This window comes from Ursus maritimus, unplaced genomic scaffold (assembly GCF_017311325.1).
Source record: "Ursus maritimus isolate PB19 unplaced genomic scaffold, ASM1731132v1 scaffold_1, whole genome shotgun sequence".
Classification (NCBI taxonomy): Eukaryota; Metazoa; Chordata; class Mammalia; order Carnivora; family Ursidae; genus Ursus; species Ursus maritimus.
Window position 1 is genome coordinate 13,870,204 of NW_024423343.1, and position 27,778 is coordinate 13,897,981.

At 36.1% G+C, this 27,778-nt stretch overlaps 1 protein-coding gene across 1 annotated transcript in view; it reads left to right on the forward strand.

The window, feature by feature from the left end:
* The window catches only part of CUL3 (cullin 3), a 95,051-nt gene extending 68,514 nt beyond the window's left edge, over positions 1 to 26,537 (forward strand). The window contains exons 8-16 of the mRNA XM_040639814.1: positions 3,875 to 4,051; positions 5,629 to 5,799; positions 6,389 to 6,496; positions 10,499 to 10,623; positions 11,072 to 11,168; positions 12,671 to 12,805; positions 19,075 to 19,261; positions 23,384 to 23,529; positions 26,067 to 26,537. Of these exons, the coding sequence (XP_040495748.1) occupies positions 3,875 to 4,051; positions 5,629 to 5,799; positions 6,389 to 6,496; positions 10,499 to 10,623; positions 11,072 to 11,168; positions 12,671 to 12,805; positions 19,075 to 19,261; positions 23,384 to 23,529; positions 26,067 to 26,198 (1,278 nt within the window). The 3' untranslated portion in view covers positions 26,199 to 26,537. The remainder of the gene's footprint in view (positions 1 to 3,874; positions 4,052 to 5,628; positions 5,800 to 6,388; positions 6,497 to 10,498; positions 10,624 to 11,071; positions 11,169 to 12,670; positions 12,806 to 19,074; positions 19,262 to 23,383; positions 23,530 to 26,066) is intronic.
* Positions 26,538 to 27,778: the final 1,241 nt, after the last annotated feature.

Genomic DNA, 27,778 nt, shown 5'->3' on the forward strand with positions numbered 1-27,778 from the left:
ATGTTGACTACTAATTACACGATAATTAAAGTTCTTCTTTGGTAGACATTGTGTAGTATTACTGGGTTCTAGATTAGAATTGTATAGGAACTCAGAGCTGCAGTGTTCATTTTTTTGTGGCTTTTTTGTTAATGCAGTAAGGGCATCTTCCATGTAAACTAAAAGGTACTGAGACATTTTATTGATGCTCTCAAAGCATCTTATCTGAAAGCTGTATTTCATAAGTTGTAATAATAACCATTAACTAGCCTAATTTATTTCCTTTTGTCTTTCTTGCTGGATGTTTTTTCATAATTTTTCACATGATCAGCAAGTGGTAGTGATGGAAAAATAAGCTTAAGTTCACAAATCAGAATAAACAGAGATTCACATTTTTCCCTTAATCCTTAATGTAGTCGATTTGTATGTTCTTTCTGATTGCAGACCTTGCTTGCATGTACAAGTTATTTAGTCGTGTGCCAAATGGCTTGAAAACAATGTGTGAGTGTATGAGTTCCTATTTGAGGGAGCAAGGTAAAGCCCTTGTTTCTGAGGAAGGAGAAGGAAAGAATCCTGTTGACTATATCCAGGTAAGCGAATACAGAAGATTCTCTTTAAGTTTGTGATAAAATAATTTTGACACATGGTAATAAAAAGATCACTTTTACTAAGCTGTACGTGTTTTGTATTTTTTTTTAATAATAATATTTTTTATTATGTTAGTCACCATACAGTACATCCCTAGTTTTTGATGTAAAGTTCCATGATTCATTACTTGCGTATAACACCCAGTGCACCATGCAATATGTGCCCTCCTCAATACCCATCACCAGCCTAACCCATTTCCCCCCACCCTGAAGCCCTCAGTTTGTTTCCCAGAGTCCATAGTCTCTCATGGTTCATTCCCCCTTCTGTTTACCCCCCCCCTTTCTTTATCCCTTTCTTCCCCTACCGATCTTCCTACTTCCTATGTTCCATAAATGAGTGAAACCATATGATAATTGTCTTTCTCTGCTTGACTTATTTCACTTAGCATTATCTCCTCCAGTCCCACCCATGTTGCAGCAAATGTTGAGAATCGTTCTTTTTGATGGCTGAGTAATATTCCATTGTATATATGGACCACAGCTTCTTAATCCAGTCATCTGTTGAAGGGCATCTCGGCTCCTTCCACGATTTAGCTATTGTGGACAATGCTGCTATGAACATTGGGCTGCATATGGCCTTTCTCTTCATTCTGTCTGTATCTTTGGGGTAAATACCCAGTAGTGCAATGGCTGGATCATAGGGTAGCTCAATTTTTAACTTTTTAAGGGACCTCCACACTGTTTTCCAAAGTGGCTGTACCAACTTGAAATCCCACCAAAAATGTAGGAGGGCTCCCCTTTCTCCACATCCTCTCCAACATTTGTTGTTCCTGCCTTGTCAATTTTTGCCATTCTAACTGGCGTAAGGTGGTATCTCAGTGTGGTTTTGATTTGAATTTCCCTGATGGCTAATGATTTTGAACATTTTTTCATGTGTCTGTTAGCCATTTGTATGTCTTCATTAGAAAAGTGTTCATATCATCTGCCCATTTTATGATTTATTTGTTTCTTGTGTATTGAGTTTGAGAAGTTCTTTGTAGACCTTGGATACCGGTCTTTTATCTGTAGTGTCATTCACAAATATTTTCTCCCATTCCGTGGGCTGCCTCTTAGTTTTTTTGACTGTTTCCTTTGCTGTGCAGAAGCTTTTTATCTTGATGAAGTCCCACAAGTTCATTTTTTCTTTTGTTTCTCTTGCCTTTGGAGATGTGTCATGAAAAAAGTTGCTGTGGCCGATGTCAAAGAGATTGCTGCCTATGTTCTCCTCTAGGATTTTGATGGATTCCTATCTCACATCAAGGTCTTTCATCCATTTGGAGTTTATCTGTGTGTATGGTGTGAGAGAGTGGTCAAGTTTCATTCTTTTGCACGTAGCTGTCCAATTTTCCCAGCACCATTTATTGAAGAGACTTGTCTTTTTTCCGCAGGATGTTTTTTCCTGCTTTGTCAAAGATTAGTTGACCATAGAGCCGAGGGTCCATTTCTGGAGTCTTTATCCTGTTCCGTTGGTCTATGTGTCTGTTTTTGTGCCAGTACCATGCTGTCTTTGTGATCACAGCTTTGTGGTACAGCTTGAAATCTGGCAGTGTGATGCCCCCAGCTTTGTTTTTCCTTTTCAGCAATTCCTTTGAAATTCGGGGCCTTTTCTGGTTCCACACAAATTTAAGGGCTGTTTGTTCCAGTTCTTTGAAAAATGTCATTGGTATTTTGATCGGGATGGCATTGAAAATGTAGATTGCTCTGGGTAGCATAGACATTTTAACTATGTTAATTCTTCCGATCCATGAGTATGAATATTTTTCCATCTTTTTGTGTCTTCAATGTCTATCAAAGTGATTTGTAGTTTCTAGAATATAGATCCTTTGCATCTCTGGTTAAGTTAATTCCGAGATAACGTATGATTTTTGGTGCTAATGGAATGGTGTAAATGGAATGGATTCCCTAATTTCTCTTTCTTCAGTCTGAGCATTGATTTTGTATCCCGCCACATTACTGAATTGCTCTATAACTTCTAGTAGTTTGGGGGTGGATTCTTTTGGGTTTTCCATATAGAGTATCATGTCATCTGCGAAGAGAGACAGTTTGACGACTTCTTTGCTGATTTGGATACCTTTTATCCCTTTTTGTCGTCTGATTGCTGTTGCAAGGACTTCTAGTACTATGTTGAATAATAATGGCGAGAGTGGGCATCCTTGTCGTGTTCCTGATCTTAAGGGAAAGGCTTCTAGCTTTTCCCCATTGAGAATGATATTTGCTGTAGGCTTTTCATAGATGGTTTTTATGAAATTGAGGAATGTACCCTCTAGCCCTACACTCTGAAGTGTTTTAATCAGGAAAGGATGCTGTATTTTGTCAAATGCTTTTTCTGCATCAATTGAGAGGATCATATGGTTCTTGACTCTTTTCTTGTTGATATGAGTTATCACACTGATCGATTTTAACTTTAATTTTCTCAATGAAAAAAGAATACATGTAGGGGCGCCTGGGTGACACAGCGGTTAAGCGTCTGCCTTCAGCTCAGGGCGTGATCCCAGCGTGTGGGATCGAGCCCCACATCAGGCTCCTCCGCTATGAGCCTGCTTCTTCCTCTCGCACTCCCCCTGCTTGTGTTCCCTCTCTCGCTGGCTGTCTCTATCTCTGTCGAGTAAATAAATAAAATCTTTAAAAAAAAAAAGAAAAAAGAATACATGTAATTATCCTAAATATTTCAGAATTTTTGCAAAGTATGTATCTTTTATATCAGGGAACCAAACTCAACTGCTGCTTTTCATTTGTTAACCTGTTTGATGAAGACCTTGTTAAAATGGTTTCAGGAATGAAAATCACTGCTTTTTTGTATGCTTTAGTGTTCATATACTTCGGGGTATTAGAAAAAAATAACTGTTTTCAGTTAAATACTTTTTGTTCAAAATGTGCTTTCAGGCAATACTATGGATAGATTATGCCCCAAGTTTTTCATGTTTCAGTATAAATAATCACTTTTTGGTGCATCTTTAAAGGTGATTTTCTTGGGCTTTACCCATTCAGTTAAGACAGAGAAGGGTGTAAAGAAATAGTTCAGAGGTTCTTTAGTTCATCTTCAAAAGAGTAATATATAAGTGGAAAATACACTACTTCCCTCATTGCTGACATGTTTAATACAGCCTTAGGTAAAGTCTTGAAAATAATAATACAGAACCGGTAAGTTTAACACCAAGTGCACCCTTTATTACCAGCAAAGTTAAGATAAACATACCTGATTGTAAGTGTATTGTTTATAGAAAAAATTATTATAATGTATCCTGAATTTCTTTGTTTCTATTTGGAAGGGCTTATTGGATCTGAAGAGTAGGTTTGATCGCTTCCTCCAGGAATCGTTCAATAATGACCGGCTCTTTAAACAAACTATTGCGGGTGACTTTGAGTATTTTCTCAACCTCAACTCCAGGTCCCCTGAATACCTCTCATTATTTATTGATGATAAGCTGAAGAAGGGAGTCAAAGGGGTAAGTATTAAAGCATTTGAACACATTACATTTTATTTGTACATTTAAAATTGGATATAAAATTAGGAAATACAAAAGTAGGAAATTTTGTAGATACGAAATTAAGCCTGTTCCTTTGCTGTGCTTTAAATGTGTGCTGTGATTGAAAAGGATTATTTAAGGTATCTGAAATGGTCAAAAGTACTTTGGCATTTCACCTATGCATAATTTACATCAGAACCAAACAACTACACAGCCACAGTTGTTGAACAGTCTTTATGGACTGTGAGGATTTGATATGCTGTAGAGATAGAGATAATAGGGAACTAGAAGACAACTGTCATAGCATGGAATGTTGCTCGCTGTCCTCTGGTTCTGGGAGTTACATATCAAACAATAATACTTGGATGCCAAGAATGTGAAGGAGTAGATTAGAACTGCTATCAGAAAGTAGTTTGAAAGCCTTTATTATATATCTGGGATCTTACAGTGTAGAAAATCAAATTAAGCATATTGTGATCACAAATAGATTGGTCTTTTTAACTTCGTCTTAGAATTTGTGAAACAAAAGGGAAAAGCAGCAAATAGCCATAGGATTTCCAGCCAGCTATAACAACGAAGAAACAAACAAGAGGAAGATCATGATAGGAAAGACAACATCCATTTAGTCTTCATATTTTTAAATATATGCTTAATAAAATCTACAGTATCATCTTGCCCTTATTTAAGAGATAAAGACAGGGGCCTTTTTAGTCTTTGAGTTATATAACCAATTATTACTCTTCTGTTTGCACAACGTAGATTTTGAATGAGCTGAAATGAAAATACCTCTTTTGTCTGTATTAAGTTTCTCCCTAAATGCTATTGAAGAGCATTATAACATTCTATTTTGTGATTAAAATTTCATTTCAGGGGCACCTGGGTGGCTCAGTCGGTTAAGCATCTGCCTTCAGCTCAGGTCATGATTCCAGGGTCCTGGCGATCAAGCCCCACATCGGGCTCCCTGCTCAGCGGAGAGTCTGCTTCTCCCTCTGCCCCTCACCCTCTGCCCCAGCTCATGCTCTCTCTCTCACTTGCTCGCTCTCAAATAAATAAAATCTTAAGAAAAAAAAAGTTTCGTTTCATTTGTTCTCAGTCATCCTTTAATCCAGCCATTATCCCCTCATTTCCTCCATTCAGTGGTTGGTAGCCCTTTAGGGGAGGGAACTCCAGTCCCTGATCCATGGTGCTACTCTGTGAAGTAGGAGGCACATTCTCAAACTAGGTTGCTCCTGACAGCATCTCTCAACCAGACTATTTACGTTTGTTCAAGTCTTGTTTTTGTTCTTTAGAGAGGTAGGGGGAGGGAGGGGGGCAGAGAGGGGGAGAGTGAGAATGAGAATTCCAAGCAGGCTCCATGCCCAGCACAGAGCCTAACACAGGGCTCAATCTTACAACCTTGAGATCATGACCTGAGCTGAAATCAAGAGTCAGACGCTCAATGCACTGAGCCACCTAGGCGCCCCAGTCTTGTTTTTCAACTGCAGATGAACTGTGGTACTACTTTTGTAGAACTAAAGTTCTATAATTATTAAATTGTCTTTTCATTGATTTTGCAGCTAACAGAACAAGAAGTAGAAACAATATTGGATAAGGCAATGGTCCTTTTTAGGTTTATGCAAGAAAAAGATGTATTTGAACGTTATTATAAACAACACTTGGCAAGGAGACTTCTCACAAATAAAAGTGTTTCTGATGACTCTGAAAAAAATATGATCTCTAAGTTAAAGGTAAGGTGTATATAAGCTGGAATGATGCGCTCCTAACTAATGTTTATCGCATGATTGAACACCACAACATGTGATTAGAAAATATTTAATTAATTTAAAATACTTATTTCTATAAATTAATAAAGCTGGATTTTTTGAGCAGGTTGCACTTAGATTTGTTTAGGTTCTGGGACATTCAGAGTTTGTTGGAATATCTCTTGGTGTGGCAGGATACATTCATGGAGATCTGGGGGAGGATTAGTGTAAGGGAAATGGGAAAGGGAGTGTCACCATTTAGTTCGATTTCACAAAGTGTGGCCATAGACTACGTGTACTCCTATCACCTGAGCTGTCTATTAAACACGTAGAGTGTTGGTCCGTGCCTTTAGTGAGGTGTATTGGGATCTCCAAGACAGTCTGTGAACCTGCATTTTAAAATAAAATCCATGGGTTACTCTTAAACACACTGAAGTCTGGTAGCCACAGGTGTAGAGCAACTACTGGAAAGATTTAGAAAGGATGTCAGTTACATGGAAGAGTTTATTTCTTTGTATATTTGCTCATAGAAAAATCCATTGTTTATTTGTGTATATTTGCATTTTTCTTCCAGACTGAATGCGGATGTCAGTTCACATCAAAACTGGAAGGAATGTTTAGGGATATGAGCATCTCAAACACAACTATGGATGAATTCAGGCAGCATCTACAGGCAACTGGGGTAAGATTCTCCATTGACTTCTACTTATGTGTGAAGTCTTTTGTAATGGCTCTTTCATCCATGTTAAGCTGAACTGCTGGTGTCATTTCTTTAAATGTTGTTAGTGACAACATTTGTATTGTCTGTGTGTACTTTAAAAATTATTCTACCCCGTATTAAACCCCTTTTTTAGCTATTAACGTTAAAATATTTTTCTCTTATTCTCCTAAAACTTAGTTTATCCTCTCCGCGTGACGAAATGTGCTGAAAATTTAATAGAATGATTCCACTGTTATAACTATTATAGATTGTGGAAAGAAGACAGGGCTTTGGCAAGCTTGCTGAGTTTAGTACTCTTCCTCTCACTTTTATCCCCCAGGATTGTGCAATCTTAGAATTGTAACCTGACCTGCCTCTATATACTCTAGTATTCTCATCTGTAAGAAGATCAGCATAAAAGGGGTCTGACGTTCTCAGAGCCCGTGGGAGATGAACAAGAGTATAAAAACGCTGACGTTAGTGTGTTTATAAATAAGGTTTTGTATTGTGACTCCCAGAAGGCAGTAAAGCTGCAGCTTACATGGCTTTGGAGTCAGATGGGGTTTTTGTGAGGATTTAATGAAGTTCAGAATTTTGTTTCTTTTTTTTTTTTTTTTTTTACTGTTTTTCAACTTCACCTTAAGTTTAGAGAAATCCATGGGTTTTCTTTATAAAAGTTTTCTTTCTCAAGTGACCATATACAACTTCATGATTAAGACCTGTAACAGCCATTTAAAAACTTTGGAGGTCATTCCTCTGATTTTCTTCTCTATCTCGCTCTTTTTGAGAGAGAGAGAGCATTCAGGGCAGGGAGTGGTGGGAAAGGGCAGAGGAAGGGAGAGAATCTTAAGCAGGCTGCATGCCCAGGAGCCTGACAGGGGGCTGGATCTCATGACCCTGAGATCATGACCTGAACTGAAGCTAAGAGTCAGATGCTTAACCAACTGAGGCACCCAGAGTGCCCCCATTCCTTTGATATTTAGATATGAAACCATCACTTATACTGCTCCCAGTCTCATCATAGACCAGTTACAGATACACACACACACACACACACACACACACATGCACACACACATATATAAAGGCATTCTGACTCAGAGGGACTTCTGGTCTCTCTCCATTGTAAATAGTTATATGATTTGCTTCATAAAGTTTATTGTGGAGAAGGGCTGAGAGCAGGAAAGATACAACAAGTCTGACAAATGGAAATCTTGTTGGGCATGAACTGAATAATGTGGTTATCCTAGGTACCTTTTTTCTTTTTTAGATTTAGAGATTTGTGTTTGATTCTGTCTGATACATTAATATAATTATATTTTCATGCGATAGAATTATTTTTCCTGTTTATTTTTTTCTTCCACTAATCCTACACATATTGAGTGCTGTAGGGATATAACCTGGTCTGAGTAAATAGTTTGTTGAAATAAACCATCTGTAAGAGAAATGTTCTTGTATGGGTTCCCACTTTTACTATTTAAGTGTCTAATTACCTTGTCTGTGATTGGTGAAGGTCTTTTGATAGGAAAATTATATTCTTTACTCTTGACTACTTTGTTGCCTTTCTTCATTTTTAAAAAGGGGCGGGGGTTAGTTGTTCAGCATGATGATTTTATCAGATCCTGTTTGCCTTTCTTTTCTGTTACAAAGTTTGTAACTTTTTCATTTATCTTAATAATTCAAATATATCTCGCACTCTGTGGTAGAATATTTGTTTAATAATTTGCTAACTGCAGTAAGTTAGATGCTCAGAGTTATGTATCTGCTAATCTGGTTGCAGTTTCCACTTAGTGAAAGGCCATTATTTGCCTACAGTTATTGGCTTTTTATAATTGTTTATGCTAAGGATCTTAAGCTTTAAGTCTTTCTAAGCCTTAATCTACATTAGAAAGATTTGATGAAAAGTGGCAAAATAATCAGAACAAATATTGAGATTTCTGAAATCTTTGAGCCCTTTTAAAATATCACCAATGCTCAAGCAGATCTTTCTCTGTAACTTTATTAGTTGCTCTTGGCCTGTTGAAGTATATCAAGAGAGTGGCTCTTCCATTTACTTTTAGAAGTAACATGAAAGTGCTTTCTTAAAATTCAAATAATACTTGCGGTGTATTTTATTTAGATAAATCTTAATTATTATGCTGAAGGAAATTTTATGTACTTGTCCATTTTTTCCTGTGTTTTTATTTAAAAAACTAGGACAGGGGCAGGGAAGCCAGGCTTTCTATTATATTTCTGTTGACTTATATCAGCAAGTCATATTATATCCCAGCAGACTTTTCTGATACCTCAGTCTCTCTCTCCTCCTCCCAGTCATGTACTATCTTTGAATATAAGTTGAATGTCTTCAAAATATTACTAAAAAAGCTATAGGAAGAGGAGATAGAAACCACTAAAGCAATAGTTCTTTGAGTTTCTTTGTTTTGGGGGTTTTTTGTTTTGTTTTGTTTTTTGGGTTTTTTTCCCCCATTTAACAAATAATTAAGCGCTTTCCATACCAAGCATTGTTTGGGTACTGGTTATATAGCAGAGAATGGAAGAGACTTAATTCCCTTCCATGACGGAACTTCCATTCTAATCTGGGAGACAAATGACAAACGAGATAAGCACATAGCACCTTAGCTGGCGATAGGTGATATGGAGGAAATCTGTAGTGGCAAAGTGGTGAGGGAAGGCTTCCTTTAAAAACTGACATTTTGAGGAAAGATAGGGAGCAGGCTGTGTGGGTACATGGGAGAAAGGAGAAAAGACTATTGTCTTGGTTGGATTGAATCAAGTTATGATAACATTCCTGCCACTTGAAAATGCACCACTCCCACTGCCAACCTCTGCTCTTCATCTAAGAGTCTCTTCTGTGGCCCTGTCTCCTCTGCAGCATCTAAGGGTACTGGTTCAACTTCTGTTTGTTCATTCGTTTGTTTAAGATTTTATCTATTTATTTATTTACCTATTTATTTGAGAGACCCTGCACAAGCAGGGTCAGGGGCAGAGGGAGAAGTAGAATCCCGGCTGAGCAGGGAGCCCAACGTGGGGCTTGATCCCAGAACTCCAGGATCAAGGCCTTGAGCCAAAGGCAGCCACTTAACCGACTGAGCCACCCAGGCGCCCCCCCCCCGCCCACGCCGTTCAACTTCTTTAAAATTGAGTAGTCATTTAGTAGATACTTGTGAAGAAATCTGAGTGTGGCATACTTCTTGATAATTATGAAGTTTAGCCTTCCCTTTAAAAAAATCTGTATCACTAATCATCCAGGTTAGATAAACATGGAAAAATGGTTAGAACAAGCTGTGAATATCAATAATAAAGATAATATTTCACCCTGAGGAATTCCTATTAATGTGTTTTCTAGTTTTCTTAAAAATTTATGTATAAAGAAGAAAATCTCTAACTGCGACAGTAATGCTAGCATATATTTTGTAGAGGTGGTTATCCGTTACCCAGTATTTATAGAGCACACTGTGTAGAACTGGATCTACAGTGTCCTGTGCAGAGGTCATTAAAATAAGAACTACATGTGAAAGCCTCAAAGTTCCCATCAGTGTAGTTGAAATGTGAACGGGATATTAGAAATAGGTTGTTAACATGGTAAAAATATTTAAAAGCTAAGATGAAAGATTAATATCCTTAAGATGAAAGATTTAGAATTCTTTCTAAAATGATACTGATAGGGCCCATTGGCATTTTATCTAAAAAAACATAAGGGTCAAAACTTCACTTTTCTCAGTGACACCAGTAAGACTTTGTTCATATACTAAGAACAATGCTTTGGTCATTATTTTAAAATCAGTATCTTAAGCAATAATTATAGATATTTGCCAAGATAGTTAAAATTTGGAAAATACTGATCTAATCTTTAAGAAGATAAGTTTTATTTGCTAGATTTTGGACATGGAACTAACTACTTGGATAACTCTAATGCAGTGTCTGTATGGAATGGAAAACAAATCCTAGTTGATTTGAGGGGACATCATTTTATCTTTTACACAGGTATCTTTAGGTGGTGTTGATCTCACAGTCCGGGTGCTCACGACAGGATATTGGCCCACTCAGTCAGCCACACCAAAGTGCAACATCCCACCAGCACCAAGACATGCTTTTGAGATATTCAGAAGGTAAACATAAATCAAACTTTGTGTTTGTACGTACAAATAGTTGTCCAGAATTGAAATAAACTTGAGCATTAGTGGTGTCCCTGATTGAGGATGAATTTATGCTGTTTTTTACCTCGTGTTCAAAAGGAGAAGTTGTTCTTTATGCTTTTTAATATGTAAAAATGAGTTGCATAAACTCTTTGAAGAGGACTATTTTCCATGGTTAAGAGTGTAGTTTGCATTGTTGATGTGTGCCCCTGGCTTAGAGCAAATTGATGACTGGGTTACTATGGAGAAAAGTGATCTTATGAATAGTAGCAGCTTAGCAGCAGGCCAAAGGGCAAAGTATACTAATAGAAATTAATGTTTCCCTTATACATAGACGCTTGTTAAGGGTTGTTATCCTGTAGTTTTAATTCCAAATGTGTCAATTACATGACTCTCTAAAACCTGGTTTGATTTGCTAAAGGTTTTACTTAGCCAAACACAGTGGTCGACAGCTCACACTCCAGCATCATATGGGTTCTGCAGATCTCAATGCCACATTTTATGGACCAGTTAAAAAGGTAAATATTGATAGCTTGAACATATTTACATTAAGTAATCTAAAGTTAGTTTATAGAATTGATTTCTGATTCTTGTTGACCTGGGTAAATTATGTATTTCTCTTTACTTTACTACTTATCTGAAGTACTCAAAAGGGGAAACTGGCTTTAACTTCTGTTCTCTCAGTTGGTTAGCTTCATTGGACGGTATGAAGACTATATCAGTAGCCTTCCTTCAGGAATATATAAGACAATTGTGCATTTTATTTACAAGATTAAATTTGAGACTGTTGCATAAGATAATGAAATGTAAATTGATTTGAGAGCATACAGAGCTGTGAGTCCCTTTTCAAAATCCCTGATCAGTCTTTTATAATCCTTATTTCCAATACATCAAAACCAGGAAAATTAACACGAGATTTGTGAGATAGACAAAATAATTATTAAAGTGGTTATTATACAAATTAGCAAGGCACTAGTGAATTGCCTTCATTTAAAAAATGTAATTTCTTTCTTATATCGAAAATTGTGAGGTTTAGGCTAACAATTTACTTTCATTACTTAGGTATAAATCAAATCAGTCATTTGCCTTCAAATAGAAAAATAACATCCCACCAGCACCAATAATAAGCTTTTAGAAAAACATACCCAAGGAAAAATACCCAAGTTGTTATTGAGGCAGCAAATAACGGTTTTATTCTATATTTTAATAATAGCGCTACTGGTTTCATATGTCACTGTAACACTCTTTTTTTTAATATTGTCAATGTCTACACATATTCTGATTTTTAGATTTAATTGAAATGGGAAGTATTCTTTACAATTCATTTAATTGAATTATGTTTGATACTGTCATATGAGTGTAAGTGGGAAAGTTAAGGATACTAAACACTCAGCTTTTAATTATTGCTTACTTTTGTTTTAGAGGAGAGGGTTTTTCCCTAAATAATCATGTTTTCTTTTGAAGTCTTATTAAACAGATCAGTGGGTTCTAAAAACAGTTCGTATGTTAATTACTAAAGACTTAAATTTCTATTTTGTACTTAAATCGTAGAGCAGGAACAGACTTAAGGATGGCAGAGATCTTTTCCCCCCATCCTGTGGTGTTACTTGATCTCTTGCTATGATCAGACCACAAAGAAGGAAACCCCTACTGCTTTTGGTAGCTTGTAAAATGGCGCTGTTGTCTTTAAAGTCCAGTATCCCATCGTGTACTGTTAAAATAATTTTTGGTAAAACTATAAGGACTTGTTGATTCATTATTTGCTCAGATACAATAAAATGTTCGTAATGGGGAAAGAAAAGACAGTCCTTAAAGATTTATTGTACGTGTGTGTATGTGTGTGTACACATAGCCATACACATACCCATTTTTTTAAGTGACATTTCCTTTTTATGGAATAAGTTATGTAGTTTTGCTAAGGGGAGAGTTGGATATTACAGTGCTTATTTTTGAAAAACATACGGTTAAAGTTATCAGGAGATAATTTTATCTTGTTTATATTTCTTAAAAAATGAAACAGGAAGATGGATCCGAAGTTGGTGTTGGAGGGGCGCAAGTAACGGGCTCTAATACACGGAAGCACATATTGCAGGTCTCCACTTTCCAGATGACCATATTAATGCTCTTTAATAATAGAGAAAAATACACGTTTGAGGTATGGGTTGGTTATATAAATTTTAAGCATTTGTATTATTTCTGATTCTCACCTGTTACTGGAGTCTTTCTTATTTGAGTAACCTTTAAAGTTACTATTATTTGAATATTACTATTATTGTTATTATTAAGTAACCTTTGAGTACTACTAGGGAAAACAGCATAAAACTGGGCTTTGGAACTGTATGAACACCATACACATATTGGGTCACATTTCATTTAGTTAGTTAAAAATCAACTGTATTGAAGCATAAGTTTTACTTGATAAAACATGTCCCATCTAAGTGCATAATTTGATGAGTTTTAACAGATCTGCGCACCTGTATTAAGTGCCATCACAATCAAGGTACAGAATATTACCCCCTAAATTTTTATACCTCTTTGCAGTCATTTCCCTCCCCCTTCCTCAGACTGCCGGTGATCTGCTTTATATTGCTGTAGATTTGTTTTGCCTTACTAGAATTTCAGATAAATGGAATCCTAGAATATGTGTTGCTGTTGTCCATTTTCTCTCACATCACATACTTCTGAAATTCCCCCATGTTGGTAGTTCATTCCTTTTTTATTGCTGAGTGATATTCTAATATATGGATTTACTCTGTTTTCTTTATCCATTCACCTATTGATGGGCTTTTGGGTTGTTCCCAGATTTAGGGTGTTATGAATAGAGAGCTATGTTGAGCTTTTTAGGAGACCCAAGCTGTGTCCCAAAGTGTTGTGCTAGTTTACATTCCTGCCAGCAGTGTAGGGGAGAGTTCCAGTTGCCCCACATCCTCTGCAAAATTTTAATAGTCTTTTAATTTTAACTGTTTAACTTGGTGCGTAATTGTATGTCATTGTGGATTTAATTTGCCTTTCCTTGACTGGGAAGATGTTGAGCATCCCCTCTGTTCCTGTGCCACGTATATGTCTTGTTTGGTGAAGTGTCTATTCCTACTTTTATTGGATTGTTAAAAAGCTTTTTATAAATTTGGGGTGCAAATCCTTTGTCAGACCTATGTGCTGTGAATATTTTCACAGTCTGTCATTTGCCTTTTCATTTTCTTTAAATGATATTTTTTGAAGAGCAGAAGTTTTTAATATTGAAAAAGTCCAGTTGCCACTTCTTTCGTTTTGTAGTTCATGCTTTTGATATCCTAGCTAGGAAATTATTGGCTACCTTAAGGTCACAAAGATTTTCTTCTATATTTTCTTCTAAGCAGCTTTTTAGTTTTTGCTTTCACATTTAGATCTATGATCAGTTTCAGGCTAATTTTTTTTATGTGGTTAAGATTAATGTTTAAGAATTATTTCCCCACCTTGGGGTGGCTGGCTGGCTCAGTCAGTAGAACATATACCTGGATCCACAGTCATGAGTTTGAGCCCCCGTTGGGGGTGGAGTTTATTTTAAAAAAATAAAAATAAAGATTTATTTCCCCCCCACACACAGATATTCAGTTGTTCATTCCATCATCATTTGTTAAAAAGACTGTTCTTTTCCCTTTAAATTACGTTGGCACCTTTATGAAAAAAATCAATTGACCATATATTTGTGGGTCTGTTTCTGCACTCTGAGCTGTTTCATTGATTTCTGCGTCTGTCCTCAGGCTAGTTTGACATTACCTTGATAGTGTCAAATTTCTTTTGTATATTCATCATCTTTTTTTATTTCCTCCTCTAAGTCCTTTGATTACTTGGTCTTCTCCCTTACCTTTATCGGGTCTGTTGGAGTTGCAATAAAAATCATGTCATTCTTAAGTTTAAATTTAAGATAAAGAATAAATACTTTGAAAAGCTGTAAAATTACTGCCGTACTTATACTTAATTGAAAGTGAGTTTTCAGATACACGCGAACATAGAAATAAGTTAAAGTTCGAAATTTAGAGGAAAATTAAATTAAATTGTAGGCCTATTTTAATACCTGCCTCCATACTTCCATTTATATAGTGGATATAATTGAGAGAGATCATTTTTATTATTTTATTTCTTTCAAGGAAATATTTTGAAACCCAAGTGTGACTAAGTCAAGAAGTTTTGTTCTTACCTGTTTCCAGATGTGTCTTACCTAGGGAGCAATGTTAATTGTCAAGCACAAGTTACCTGTGATTTAGTCCTAAGGATATTGATTAAGCAAGTATTGAGTACCTTACTCAAGTCGTAAGCCTCTTCAAACAGAGGTGGAATTAAATTATCTCTAACAGCTTGAATGTTTTAATCTGCAGCTGCCTTGGGTAATATATTTTAAGCAAAATAAACTGCTCGATAAATGCTAATGTTGGTTTTCAGAGTCCTGCTTTGTAAAGAGCTGGTGAAAATAATGAGAGAAACAAAAATATAAACTAATTTTCTAAAGCCATTATTAGAATTACTAGTAATTTTATTGGTTCAGGCTTACTCTTCCCTTTCCCAAACGGCTTGGGATCACTAATGCTAATGAGCATCATTAGGTAGAGGATAAAATTAAGCAGAACATTCCTCTAATATTTCACATTTTAGCTAAGTCACAAAGCAGATGCCTGAGCATAAATGGCATATGTAGGATGCTATTCCTGTGGCTCCCAAAATCTTCTGGCTGCTTGCATCTTGAACAGGGGTCATTGTGAGAAGGCACTTCAAGTTTGTACTCATACCATGTGTTACATTGTAGTCTGCTGCGTAAGTTATTAGTCTGCTCTTTTACAGAAATCATCTCCACAAATTAGAGAAGACAGTTAATACTTTTTAAAAGGAAGCTGATTTTTAAACTTCAATATTCTTTCTTTTATGAGTTCAGTAAAATGGTATATTAGTTATTTAATGCTACATAACACATCTTAAAACTTAGTGGTTAAAACAACCAGTAACAATTTATTCTCTTCCCTGGTTTCTGTGGGTTAAAGATTTAGGTAGGGCTGGATTGGGTAGTTTTGGCTCAGTTTCTCATGAGGTTGTAAAGATGTCAGCTGGTGTGTCAGTCATCTAATGTTTTTGTCTGGGCTGGAAAATGCACTTCCAGGCTATTGCTTTACTCTTCCTTCCATAAGGCTGACAAGTTCATTTCACCTATTGATAAAGAGGTCTTAGTTTCTCTTCACATGGGCCTTACCACATGGTTGTCCTTGCGTCCTGTTGGCTAATTCTCCTCCCTAAAGTGAGCCATCCAAGAGACCCAGGCAGAACCTGAAATGCCTTTATGACCTAGTCTTAGAAGTCACATATTGTCATTTTCTGATTTTCTTGATCACCCAAGTCAGCCCTGATATGCTGAGGGGATCACACAGTTAAAACGTACCAGGATCAGGGGCACCTGGGTGGCTCAGTCGTTAAGCATCTACCTTTGGCTGAGGGCGTGATCCCAGCGTTCTGGGATCGAGCCCCACATCAGGCTTCTCTGCTGGGAGCCTGCTTCTTCCTCTCCCACTCCCCCTGCCTGTGTTGCCTCTCTCACTGGCTGTCTCTCTGTCAAATAAATAAATAAAATCTTAAAAACAAACAAACAAAAAACATACCAGGATCATTACAGGCCATCTTAGAAGCTGCCTGGAAAAGGTGGCACTTATTCGTAGTGTCACATTCATCCACAGTAGTCAGGCCGCTAAAGCTTTTTCCTCTTTTTATGTATTTCTTTAATTAATAGAAGTATGTATTATTTAAAACAGCTAAAATCAGGACAGACATAAAGTGGATAGTATAGTTTGGATTATTGTAACTAATATTTGGTTTTTGAAAGAGATGTGGGTATTAATACATATTTTTCTGAATGTTTATTATAGTTCTTAAATTTTTCTGAGAATGAGTATGAAGTATAAAAACTAATGGAAAATAGCAAAATTAATGTCAGGCAGTAGAATATAAATAGAAAATGATCAAACAACATTGATAATTAATACTTCTTTAAGAAGTTGTAACAATCATTAATGACATAACTTCACATCATGTAAAGGAAAATGGTTGGAAGTACAAGGTGAAATAGACAGTTCACAATCACAGAAGTGCCTCACAGATGTACTGACTAACCAGACAACAAAAAAGAAGATCTCATAATTAAGATTTCATAATTACCAAATTAAAATTGAAAGCTTTACAGAGAACTTCGAACTCAGAAACAAAATACCCATATTGCTCTTAGGAAATATCTGAGGGTGGCATAACCTTATTACTAAAAATGAACAAGAATACAAAAAAGAAAAAGCGGTAGGTTATTCAACTTTAAATGTACAAATCTTGAATAAAATACTAGCAAGTCCTATTCAGCGGTGTGTTGAAAGAATGATTCATGTGTCCAAATAGGATTTATTCCTGGAATACAAAGAAGAAATTTGTTAATATAGTTAAGATTTTATTATAATAATAATTAAGTGACCACTTGCTATCTTGCCAGACTTCAAGGAGAAAGTCAATTAATGATTTCTACAGATGTACAAAAAGCATTTGTGGAAGTCAGTCTTCGTTTCATATTTCCAGGATATGGGGGACCCTTAACCACCTAACTATAGAATGAAATGCCTTTAATGTTACAGGGTATATCTGATGAGAGACCTAAGCAAGCAGTAGTTAGTAGTAAAATATTAGGCCCCTTCCCATTAAAGTTAGGAACAAGTTTCAGGATATCTGCCTTTATCACTGTTCCTCAGTATTATTCTATAGTTCCTAACTGACACACCAAGAAAAAAAAAAGTTTTATACAATATCTGGAGTTGACAAAATTTGTAGACAATGTGTTACCAACTGAGAACATTGTCTGAGGAGAGTTCAGTTGAAAAATCAACTTTTCTATAAATCAGAGTTAATCAGAAAATGAGATGAGGAAAGTTATATTTTAAATAAGAATCATAATCTTCCTAGGAATCATTCTAACAAGAAAGGTAGAAGACTTCTACCAAAAGGGCAATAAAAGCAAAAGAATATAAAAGGGTAAATGTGCCCAGATGGGAAATTTACATGTTATAGAGGAGGTGTCCCATTTATGTTCAGCATTAATACCATTGTATGAATGGGCATGTTCATGTACATACATACGTATTTGTATTCCTGTGTGTGTATGTATATATGTAGGAAAAGTCTTAAAGGATGCACACTGAATTGCAGTAGTCCCCTCTGGGAATGATCTGTAATATAAAATATCACCTTAAAAGGTATTTCTAGTTCTTTGAATATGATTAAGCAATCGCATATGTAAATAAGTCACTTTTAGCATGTACATAAAAATTATAATGAATATTCTAATAACAGCACCTATTTAATTTGCTGGAATTAACATAGCATTTGAAATGACTAACAAAGGTAGAAATACAGAGATCATTTGAGGCAAAGGAATGCCTCATCACTAAATTCACATTTCTCTCAATCCTCACTTACCTGACAGTCCTTTAGAGCAACCTGAGCTATTGCTCACATTTGTGAAAGAGAGAATGACTCTGCAGATCAGGTATATCATCAATGTCCCCATTTTCATGCCCATTTTTCCTGAGCTGCTTTTGAGAAAGAAATAGCTCTGTACAGAATATCAGAGCGACATATCTGGTGGAAACATACATCCCTGTAGATGTGTAGGAACTAAATCATATACGTGTGCAATTCTCTTACTGTCCCATAGACCTAAGAGGTGTATAATGAACCAAAAAATTACACATGCATTCTTTCTTTCCCACACTGCTTTTTTTTCAGTATTACATTTTATTCATACCATAATATGTAGCAAAAAATATCACTTGCACTTCAAAACAGATTTCTTAAGTGTTTTTTGTGTTTAGAATTAATTATCAGGTATATAATTTTTTTTTTCATTTGGTCATACAGGCAGTAAATACGGTCAACTTGGATTATAAATTTTTATTGTATGATTGAAGGCCTTAGCTCAGGCTCACTTTGCTTCTATCTATGAAGGAAGTTGCTGAGCAGAAGTAGTGTTTATCAATTTGAGGGGAAGATTATAGAGTATTTCTAAAATTAGCAGTCCTATGTTGGTTAACACTTTATTTTTACCTAAATATTAAAGCAGGTCAGTAGTAACCTCTGCTGGATGACATTTTTAGACCAGGCCTTGTATTTCCTGAAACAAAAAAGTACATGTCTTTTCAATATTCTATAACTTGAATCACCTTTTCTTCAGTTTCTCCAAATAAGTGAGATTTTAGTGAAGGGTCCTAATTCTTTGTCATAAACTCTTTGTTGCAAAGGGAGTTCTTTGTTGTTAATTATCTCTTTAATGGAATTACCTCTCTCTAACTACTTTCTGCTTGGTCAGTTTTACTTATTAATCTACTGTAATCTTTCAAAAAGTTTAATTATGTCAATCTGATGGAATTTCAGGAAATTCAGCAAGAGACGGATATCCCCGAAAGAGAACTTGTGAGAGCTCTGCAGTCCCTTGCCTGTGGTAAACCAACACAGCGGGTTCTTACAAAAGAGCCCAAATCCAAGGAAATAGAAAATGGCCACATATTCACAGTTAATGATCAGTTCACATCCAAACTACACAGAGTCAAGATTCAAACAGGTATCTGGAATTATGTTTCCTCTTAAAAAAATGATACTTTTTCTTCTAAAGAAATTATTATCTGTTGGATTTCTGTCTTTAAAAAAAGTAATGCTTTTCTGGTGCTGCATGACAAATAGGCTTAAGGAATAAAGTTTTTATTCATATGTGTTCCTGTCAAAATACAGTTGAATCCAAGTAGAGTAAGCATTTAAAAAAGTAATCGGTAGTGTGAACAGGGTACTTCTTTCTATATGGTTTTCAAGAAGGAAATACAATTTTATTAATATATTGGTAGTTACAAAATAACTTTTTAATTGGCCGAGTTAACTAATAATGGACATCTATTTTTAAAACTGATTTACAGATTTCTCAAAGTCGGGGTTATCTGTCTAGTGTGATTTTTAAATGCAGCTATTTATGTTTTGATAGATAATCTTCTAAGTTTCAAAACCTTAAAATGCATATTATCTCTCTACTTTAAAAACATAGAAATGATCCTATTGTAACAATTTTTAGTGTTTTTATTTTTAATTAATAATGAACATCCTAATATATATTTAACATAATGTATGATATGTGTTTTCTGTGTTTTTAAGGGGGAAAAGGCAATTTACCTTTGCTGATGTTTAAGTTTCTAAACTAGTTTGTTCCCTGATTTCAGATTTAGCGTTAGATAAACTTCCCAGGGCTGACTTCATCCATTACAGCTATGTATGTAGTCTATGTAGTAAAACAGTATTTTAAAATAAGTATTTAAAATGTTTGCGGTTCTTTTGTTTTTAAAAAATTGTGTTTACATTTACATTAATAAAAAGATGAAGTCTTTTAAAAATTATTTTTATGTCAAATAGCTTTTTAAAAAAGCATTGCCTGTTTTGTCCCATAGTTGCAGACCATATCATATCATTGTATCTTCATCACCAAAATGGCTCCATGTTTGGACACAGATGTAAATTGAAAATAAAATAAAACTACACTAAAGAGAGTCATGGAATAAAATATCTTGTTTTCCCTAGTGTAAGACATAACTTTATAGTTTTGGGCAGATGCAGGTTTTGAATTTCAGGACTTGTTTGTATCCTAGATTTAGAGGAAGATGTGTGGTGATATACATATATCTGAATTACCAAACCTCACCCTGCTTTACCCTAAATAAGTAACTCTTGGTAATCCCACATTCCATCATGTCCAGCAGTCATATTTTCAGGTACTATTATTGTTATCAAAAAAATACTCTTCTCTTCATGGATTTTTTTTTTTTTAAGATTTTATTTATTTGACAGAGATAGAGACAGCCAGCAAGAGAGGGAACACAAGCAGGGGGAGTGGGAGAGGAAGAAGCAGGCTCATAGCAGAGGAGCCTGATGTGGGGCTCGATCCCATAACGCCAGGATCACGCCCTGAGCCGAAGGCAGACGCTTAACCGCTGTGCCACCCAGGCGCCCCTCTTCATGGATTTTTAATTCTGGGTGGTGGTGGTCTTTGTTAGTATTTTAGATCTAATTAAAATAGAATTTTTAGGGGTGCCTGGGTAAGTGTCCAACTCGCAATTTCGGCTCAGGTCATGATCTCGGGGTTGTGAGATTGAGCCCCGAATGAGGCTCTGTGCTGGGCGTGGAGCCTGTTTGGGATACTCTCTCCCTCCCCCGTTCCCCCTCCCCACTCTCACTCACTTTCTCTCTCTCCAATAAATCTTTTTAAAAAACAGGAAGTTTTGATGTTAACTGTGTGTATAGTACTTTAAATCTAATTAAAATAGAAATACAGTTATATATGATAAGGTATTCATCTAGATCTCTTAAAGTTCTTTTCAGCTATAAAATCTATAAAATTCTGTAAAGAAATAATGTTTTCATTTTGGAATATTACTTAGATTATCATGATGCTTAAAAATATTTTGTGTAAGTTAAAATTTTCTCTCCGGTGAGAAACTATTTTGACCACATAGGTTTTCTTAAGTTGTCAAAATACATCTTGCCTTTTGGCTCATTATCAAAGATGCAGAGACTTTGTCCTTACCTAATTCTGCCTTTACTATAGTCAGTAAAAGAAGTTCAAACAAAGAAGTTAAATATATTACTCAAATAACACAGCCTTTGAAAAGAATTAGATTCATTGTAATCTACAGCAGTTTCTATAGTTCACAGTCCTCCCTGACACCACCAGTCATGTTTCCCTTTCCCTTTCCCTGATACAGTTAGGTACATATGTACCCCATTGCAAGAGCAAATGCCTCTGTTATCTTTTTCGTAAAGGGAAGGGTATGGTGTGAGGCTCTGGGAGTGAGCTCCTGCCCTCATATTTTAAAAAAATCGTAACTCTTGTGTGTATCACCAAGGTCTTCCCATTTATCTTGGAATGTACCTCTTTAGGTGGCCAAATCCAAAGAACAAAATAGATTGTTTTAAAAAATTATTTCTTCCTCCAACTTTTCAAATCCATAGAAAAAGTTAGAAACACCGTAGTGGACGAAGGTATATCGCCATCCACCAGTATTTATGAGTCATTAAGCTTTGTGCCCCATTTGCTCTGGTGCCTTTGACCCCACCCTCCCCCTCTCCCTCCAATTGCTACAGCATTATAAATGAAACAGCAAACATCACACTTCTCCCCACCCCAAATACTTCAGCATACATTTATTTCTTTATTTTCTAAAATAATTGTAATCCTGTGTCACACCCAAGAAAGTTAATAACTTCATACATATTTATTTGTATAAATAAATATTTGTGCACCACCCATATTTGTCCACAGTTGTCTCAAAAATGCCTTTCAGGAGAACCTGGGTGGCTCAGTGGTTAAGCATCTGACTCTTGATTTCAGCTCAAGTCATGAACTCGGGGTCATGGGATCAAGCCCTGAATTGGGCTCTGCGCTCAGTGGGGAGTCTGCTTGAGATTCTTTCTTCTCCTCCTCCCTCCCTGCACTCTCTTCATTCTCTCTTTAAAATAAATAAATCTTTTTTAAAAAATAGCTTTCATATCTTACTTTTTAAATCCAGGATTCAGTCATGGTTTCCCCATTAAATTGATTTTTATGTCTTATTTCTATTTACTCTAAAACAGTATCTCTTTTTTTTTTTTTAAATGACATTGACTTTTTTGAGGAAAGGCATTATTCTTTCTTAGTAAGTCATCTTAATCTAATTTTACTCTTTTTTGTTAAGATATTAATTAACTTGGGAAAGGATACTGAAAATAGAATTCTTAACCACGGGGTTCTAAATAGAAATAGATGAATGGATATGCATACCAGAATGATGTTCTACTAAACTTCAGTCCGCTATCTCGTGGGTGTGTCTGTGCCTAAGTCACAATGTCTTATGTGCTTCTTTGTAATTTTCCAGTTTCTGCCTCCAGAAATTTCATATCTATTTCTCATTGATGACCAAATAAATAAAAAATCAGTTGCCATTTTTCTTTCCCTGTTATTTCAATCAGAGCAGAGTTGGTAAGAGAAAGGGACTTCTACATTTAATCCCTGAGCAATTGCCTTGAAGATGGTAGGCAATAACACAGAAAGACTTCTCTTCTCCAGAAGGTTGGAGTAGAATATGCGTTAGTGATAATGAGATTGTGATGGAAAAAAATTAATAAGATATATGATAAGAAATTTTTTGGTAGTCTGTGACACGTACAAATAAATTATTTGTTCCTTTAACTGACACCTCAGTGGTACTTTCTAACTATTGAGCTAACTACATCTTGGCAACAAATAACTCTTTCCTCCTCTTAAAATATCTTGGCGTGATGTTAGTAAAGTATTAGTTGGCCCCACAATGAAAATTATTTACTGGTAATTTTTCTACTAAATATATCCAGCGACCATTTTTCTTCCAGGAGAGGAATCCTTGTATTTTATAAAAAATAAAATTGGCTTTATTATCTCTATAAAATTAAATTCCTAGTGTTTAAAAAGAGTAAGTTAGAATTGCAAGATTTTTATACCTACGATCGTTAGTTATTTAAATATTTGTTAAAATATGGCACCTTTTGAATGTTTACTTGAATTAATAAGTCTGTGTGTATACTCAGGTTGAAATTGTTTTTTCTATGTGGATAATACTAAATTATATTGTTTGTTTATAAACTGCATTTTTCATTACGTGGTAATTACATGGTAAGTGTCTTTTTCTTTTAGTTGCTGCCAAACAAGGTGAATCTGACCCGGAAAGGAAAGAAACGAGGCAGAAAGTGGATGACGACAGAAAACATGAGATCGAAGCTGCTATTGTGCGGATAATGAAATCCAGAAAGAAGATGCAGCACAATGTATTAGTAGCAGAGGTGAGGGCGCTTCAGAACTAGATTAATGTCGGAAAAGCAAAATAATATTAACAGTTCAAATTTAGGAAATTACTATATTCAAATGTTTAAAATATAATTTTAAAATTAGGAAATCAGAGTCAGGTAACACTTAATCATTAAAAGTATGGCACTTGATAATTAAACACAGCAGTACATCCAAATATGTGCACACTTTAAGAACTAATAATTTATAATAAAAAATAATAGAATATTGTCACACAAAGAATAAAAAATTTTCCCTGCTACTTAATATTTTTGTGTTAAACAAGCTACTTTTATTTCTAAAAATAAGTGTTGCCGTTGAAATAGGTAAGAAATGATTAAGGCTGAATAAAGTGTTGGTAGAGGATAGAGAGCTGAGTGAAGAGGAGTGGGAAGTAGAATCGACAGGACTTACTGGTCATGGGAAACGAGGGGAGTCAAGGACTCGTAGGTTTCTGGCTTGGAGGCTGAATGGAGAAGGAAGGGCCGCGTGCTGCTGTGTTCTGCATAAGCAGTATTTTACATCACATGGCAGAGGAAGAGAATTACATGATAGACTGGTCAGTCATTTCAGAACTCATGACATGTTGGCAGTTAGGTTAACTCATTAGTTTTCCCAGCCATTTTCATGGCTCTGGTAGAGTGACATTGATGGCAGTGCCTCGAGAAGGAAGTGGAGCTGAAAGCACCAAGAGAGGGCCTCGTCCTTCAAGATGCTGGCTCGTGGGAAGAGGCGGAGAGCAGTAGTAGGGGACTGAGTGTTAATTTGAGGTATCCTGGATTTTGTTTTTCTGATGGAAAGATATTCAGTATGTTTATATCCTAAGGATAAAGAGGAATACTTGAAAGAAAATGGGGTTGAGGGACAGTTGAAAGGTGAGAGGACTGTGTAGGGAACACAGGTGGGTGGTAGATGTGTTGACAAAGATATTACTGACTCTGCCTCTCTCTAGAACCCAGGGCAGGGTGCGGGGGGTGTGCTAAGCAAGGGTGGATACAAGTTTGAATAAGTGTGGTGGGAGTGTGAGGAATTGCAGACTGAAACGGGATATGAGATGTTGGTGCTCAGGAACTTGGTCAGCTCGAACATACTAGTTTTGTGTTATCAGCGTATACCAGAGATTGGCAGACTTTTTTTTAATGTTCAATTGTAGTGTGAGAGCAGCCACCGATAACAAAGGAGTGTGGCTGTGTTCCAGTAAGGATTTACAGAATAGGCCACGGGGCTGTGTTTGGCCTGTGGGCAGCATCTTGTTATCTCCTGGTCTTCCCCAAAGGTGTAAAAACGACAACTTTACTCAGCAAGGAACCAAGTAGTAGGTTTTGAATGATGTAGTAAATGTGGAGCGGGTGTTTGTCGAAGAGGACCAGGGGAGCCTGGGAGTTGAGAGTGCTGTTGAGAGTGTAGCTGAAAGTGATCTTGCATGCAGTCTGGGCCCCGTCAAGAAGGAGGTGGGTCAAAAGAAGTTGTAAGTAGCTTAGAAGAAAGGGTCATAGGCTGGGAGATCTCACATGGGCTGAGGACAAGTTTGTTGATGCTGGAGCAATAATACTAGAAGGGAGGTGGATTTTAGCTGGAGGCAGAAGTACTGAAGTTCAGATGTCAGAGAATTGTCAATCCGTTGTGGCCTTGGAAAGCGAACTGTCCAACAGGAGTAAAAGGAAAGCTGGCTTGTGGATGGGTGGGTGTTCTGCAAGAGAGGCAGGCAGGGTGGATCAGTGGGGAGAGCGTGAACCTTGGGGCCAGAAAGGTTTAGATTCTCATCTCTAACTATGGGCTCTGTTGACTTTTAGTGCATGTCAGTCTTCCTCTCTGGCTATTTTCCTCATTTGTAAAAGGAGACAACCTACTTTGCAGGATTAAGAGCATTAAATAAATTAATCTATACAGAGTGACCAGTACACAGTGCACAGTCAGACTTCGGCTGCTGCAGTGGTTACCATTTTATTTTTACCGGTGTCAAAGTACCCAGAATTCTGACAGCAGCTGGAGAAAAGAATGACAACAGTAGCACTTAACCAGGCCCAGGCCACACCATTAATTCATTTAGTTTATGCAACAACTTGATGACGTTCATTTACTTTCCCAGGGGCCCAGTGCTCATAAATGGGAGAGCTGGCATTTGAATCTAGGTACTCTGGGGTCCAGAGTATGTGCTCTTAAATACATTATGCTTCTCAGATGTGTGACTTGGGAGAGTAACCCAGAAGTTAGTAGACTAACAGTATCAAAATGGTTAAACCATAATGTGCTATTCATTCATGCTAATATATTCCAGCTAATTCTTAACTACCAACCCACTTCAGCATTCATATTCTAATGTGAAGGAGGCATGTTCTAACCCATATATTACATTTTCAAATAAAACATTTTTAATTAAAGTTAAATTTTTGACTTAGGTAATCAAATTATTAGAGTTTGATCTGAATCTTAAAGTGACATATCAGTTCTCTTCAAAGATAAGTTTTGTGTGTTTATATGGAAATTTAAAAATTTTCTGGTAAGAATTAGTTTTTTTTACTTTCTCTTTTAGGTAACTCAGCAGTTGAAGGCTCGATTCTTACCAAGTCCAGTTGTTATTAAGAAACGTATTGAAGGACTTATTGAGAGAGAATATTTGGCACGAACACCTGAGGATCGCAAAGTATACACATATGTAGCATAAAATGCGTTCAGAAATTTGATTTATTCTTGGACTGTACTCTTCCGCATGGACTGAGACGTTCTTTTAAATCATTAAATATTAAGACGACCATCTCTTCTATTAAATTACAGTACATGTTCTAGACCATTCAGATCAAGCCTTTACTCCCTTTGAGAGTTTTCAACATCAATTGATTGAGCTTCAGGCTTTACAACGTTTATCCCTGTAGAGATCATCTTTACAGTTCCTCGGGAAAATGTGAATGTGCCGCGTTTTGTTTTCAATACTGTATGAAAACAGGAAAAAATAAAACAAAAATTTAGAAAATACAGCTCATTAAAATAAAATTGTTGGATTTCATTTCCCCAGGTCTTCAGTGTTGATGTAAACGTGTTTTTGTAGTGTTGCTTAGCACTTTGCGCATTGTATAAGTTGGGTAACAAAAATGGTAAAAGAAATGACGCAGTTCCCGGTTATCTTGCTCTGCTTAAGACACTTCTTTAGCTAGTCTTGTTTAATTTAAAGGTTTGATAAATATACAAAGACCCAAACATACATTTGAGCATGCTTTATTCTACCACTTGCACTTACTAATCTTCTAGCCTTATGACCAGGAACCTTTATTTTGGGCTCTATACACTCCCTGATTTGGTTTTCCCCTATTGTATTTTGAGATTTCCCAAATTAAGTCCTAACGATTAGGTTTTGTTCTACGTTATCTCTAGAGAGAGAGAAAATATTTTAGTATGTATAAATTGTACGATAATTTTTTGCTGTTGTACTCACTGCTAATAGTGGATTGTATAGGGCAGTGTTTTTATTTCATTTATTGTAGACAAAAATAAATGATTTAGTATACACACACCCACTAATTCAAGTATGTCAGAGCACAAAGTTGGCAGCTGGTTGTATTTAATTCAGACCCTTTGAAAAGCACATACAGCCGATACTTTGTTTATAAATATCTTAGGTTGCCCCTCTCTTAAATATATATTTTGGTGAAGCTGGGGTGCACTGTTAATTTTCTGTTTGAAATGCATTCTAAAGATGCAATAAATATGATTACCTTGATATTTTTTAATGAGATCTTCAGTTCTTGCAGCTAACTGTGTTTTGGGAAGTGATTAAGCAATATTTTTCAAACCTGATGATTCTTGGGTATTTAGCTATTGTCCTCCAAAGAGTCATCGTTTCATGTTTTCAAAGATGTACTTTGTGCTGAAGATTCATGTCAGTTATCCTGTGCTTCCAACTTTCACCAATGTTTTTTACCTGTTTGATCCGCCAAGGATTATAGTTTGCTTTAACTTCAGAGTATTTTTATCTTCAATTTTATTTAATTTTGTTTCATTTTGTTTTCATAAGACAGTGTTTCAGCCATGTAATTGGGGCAAACCACTACAGGTTTATGTTGGGTAGAAAAGTGAAATGTTACTTAGTCATGAGTCGAAATAACCAACTCTTGGTTGACTATCAGGACTGTTGACACATATATTAGAATGTACGTCTCAGAAGATGGCTTCTGTTTAAATTTATGGTCAAGTTACAACAACCGAATTCTAATATGGATTAAAAACTCCACATAAATATTTTTCCCCATG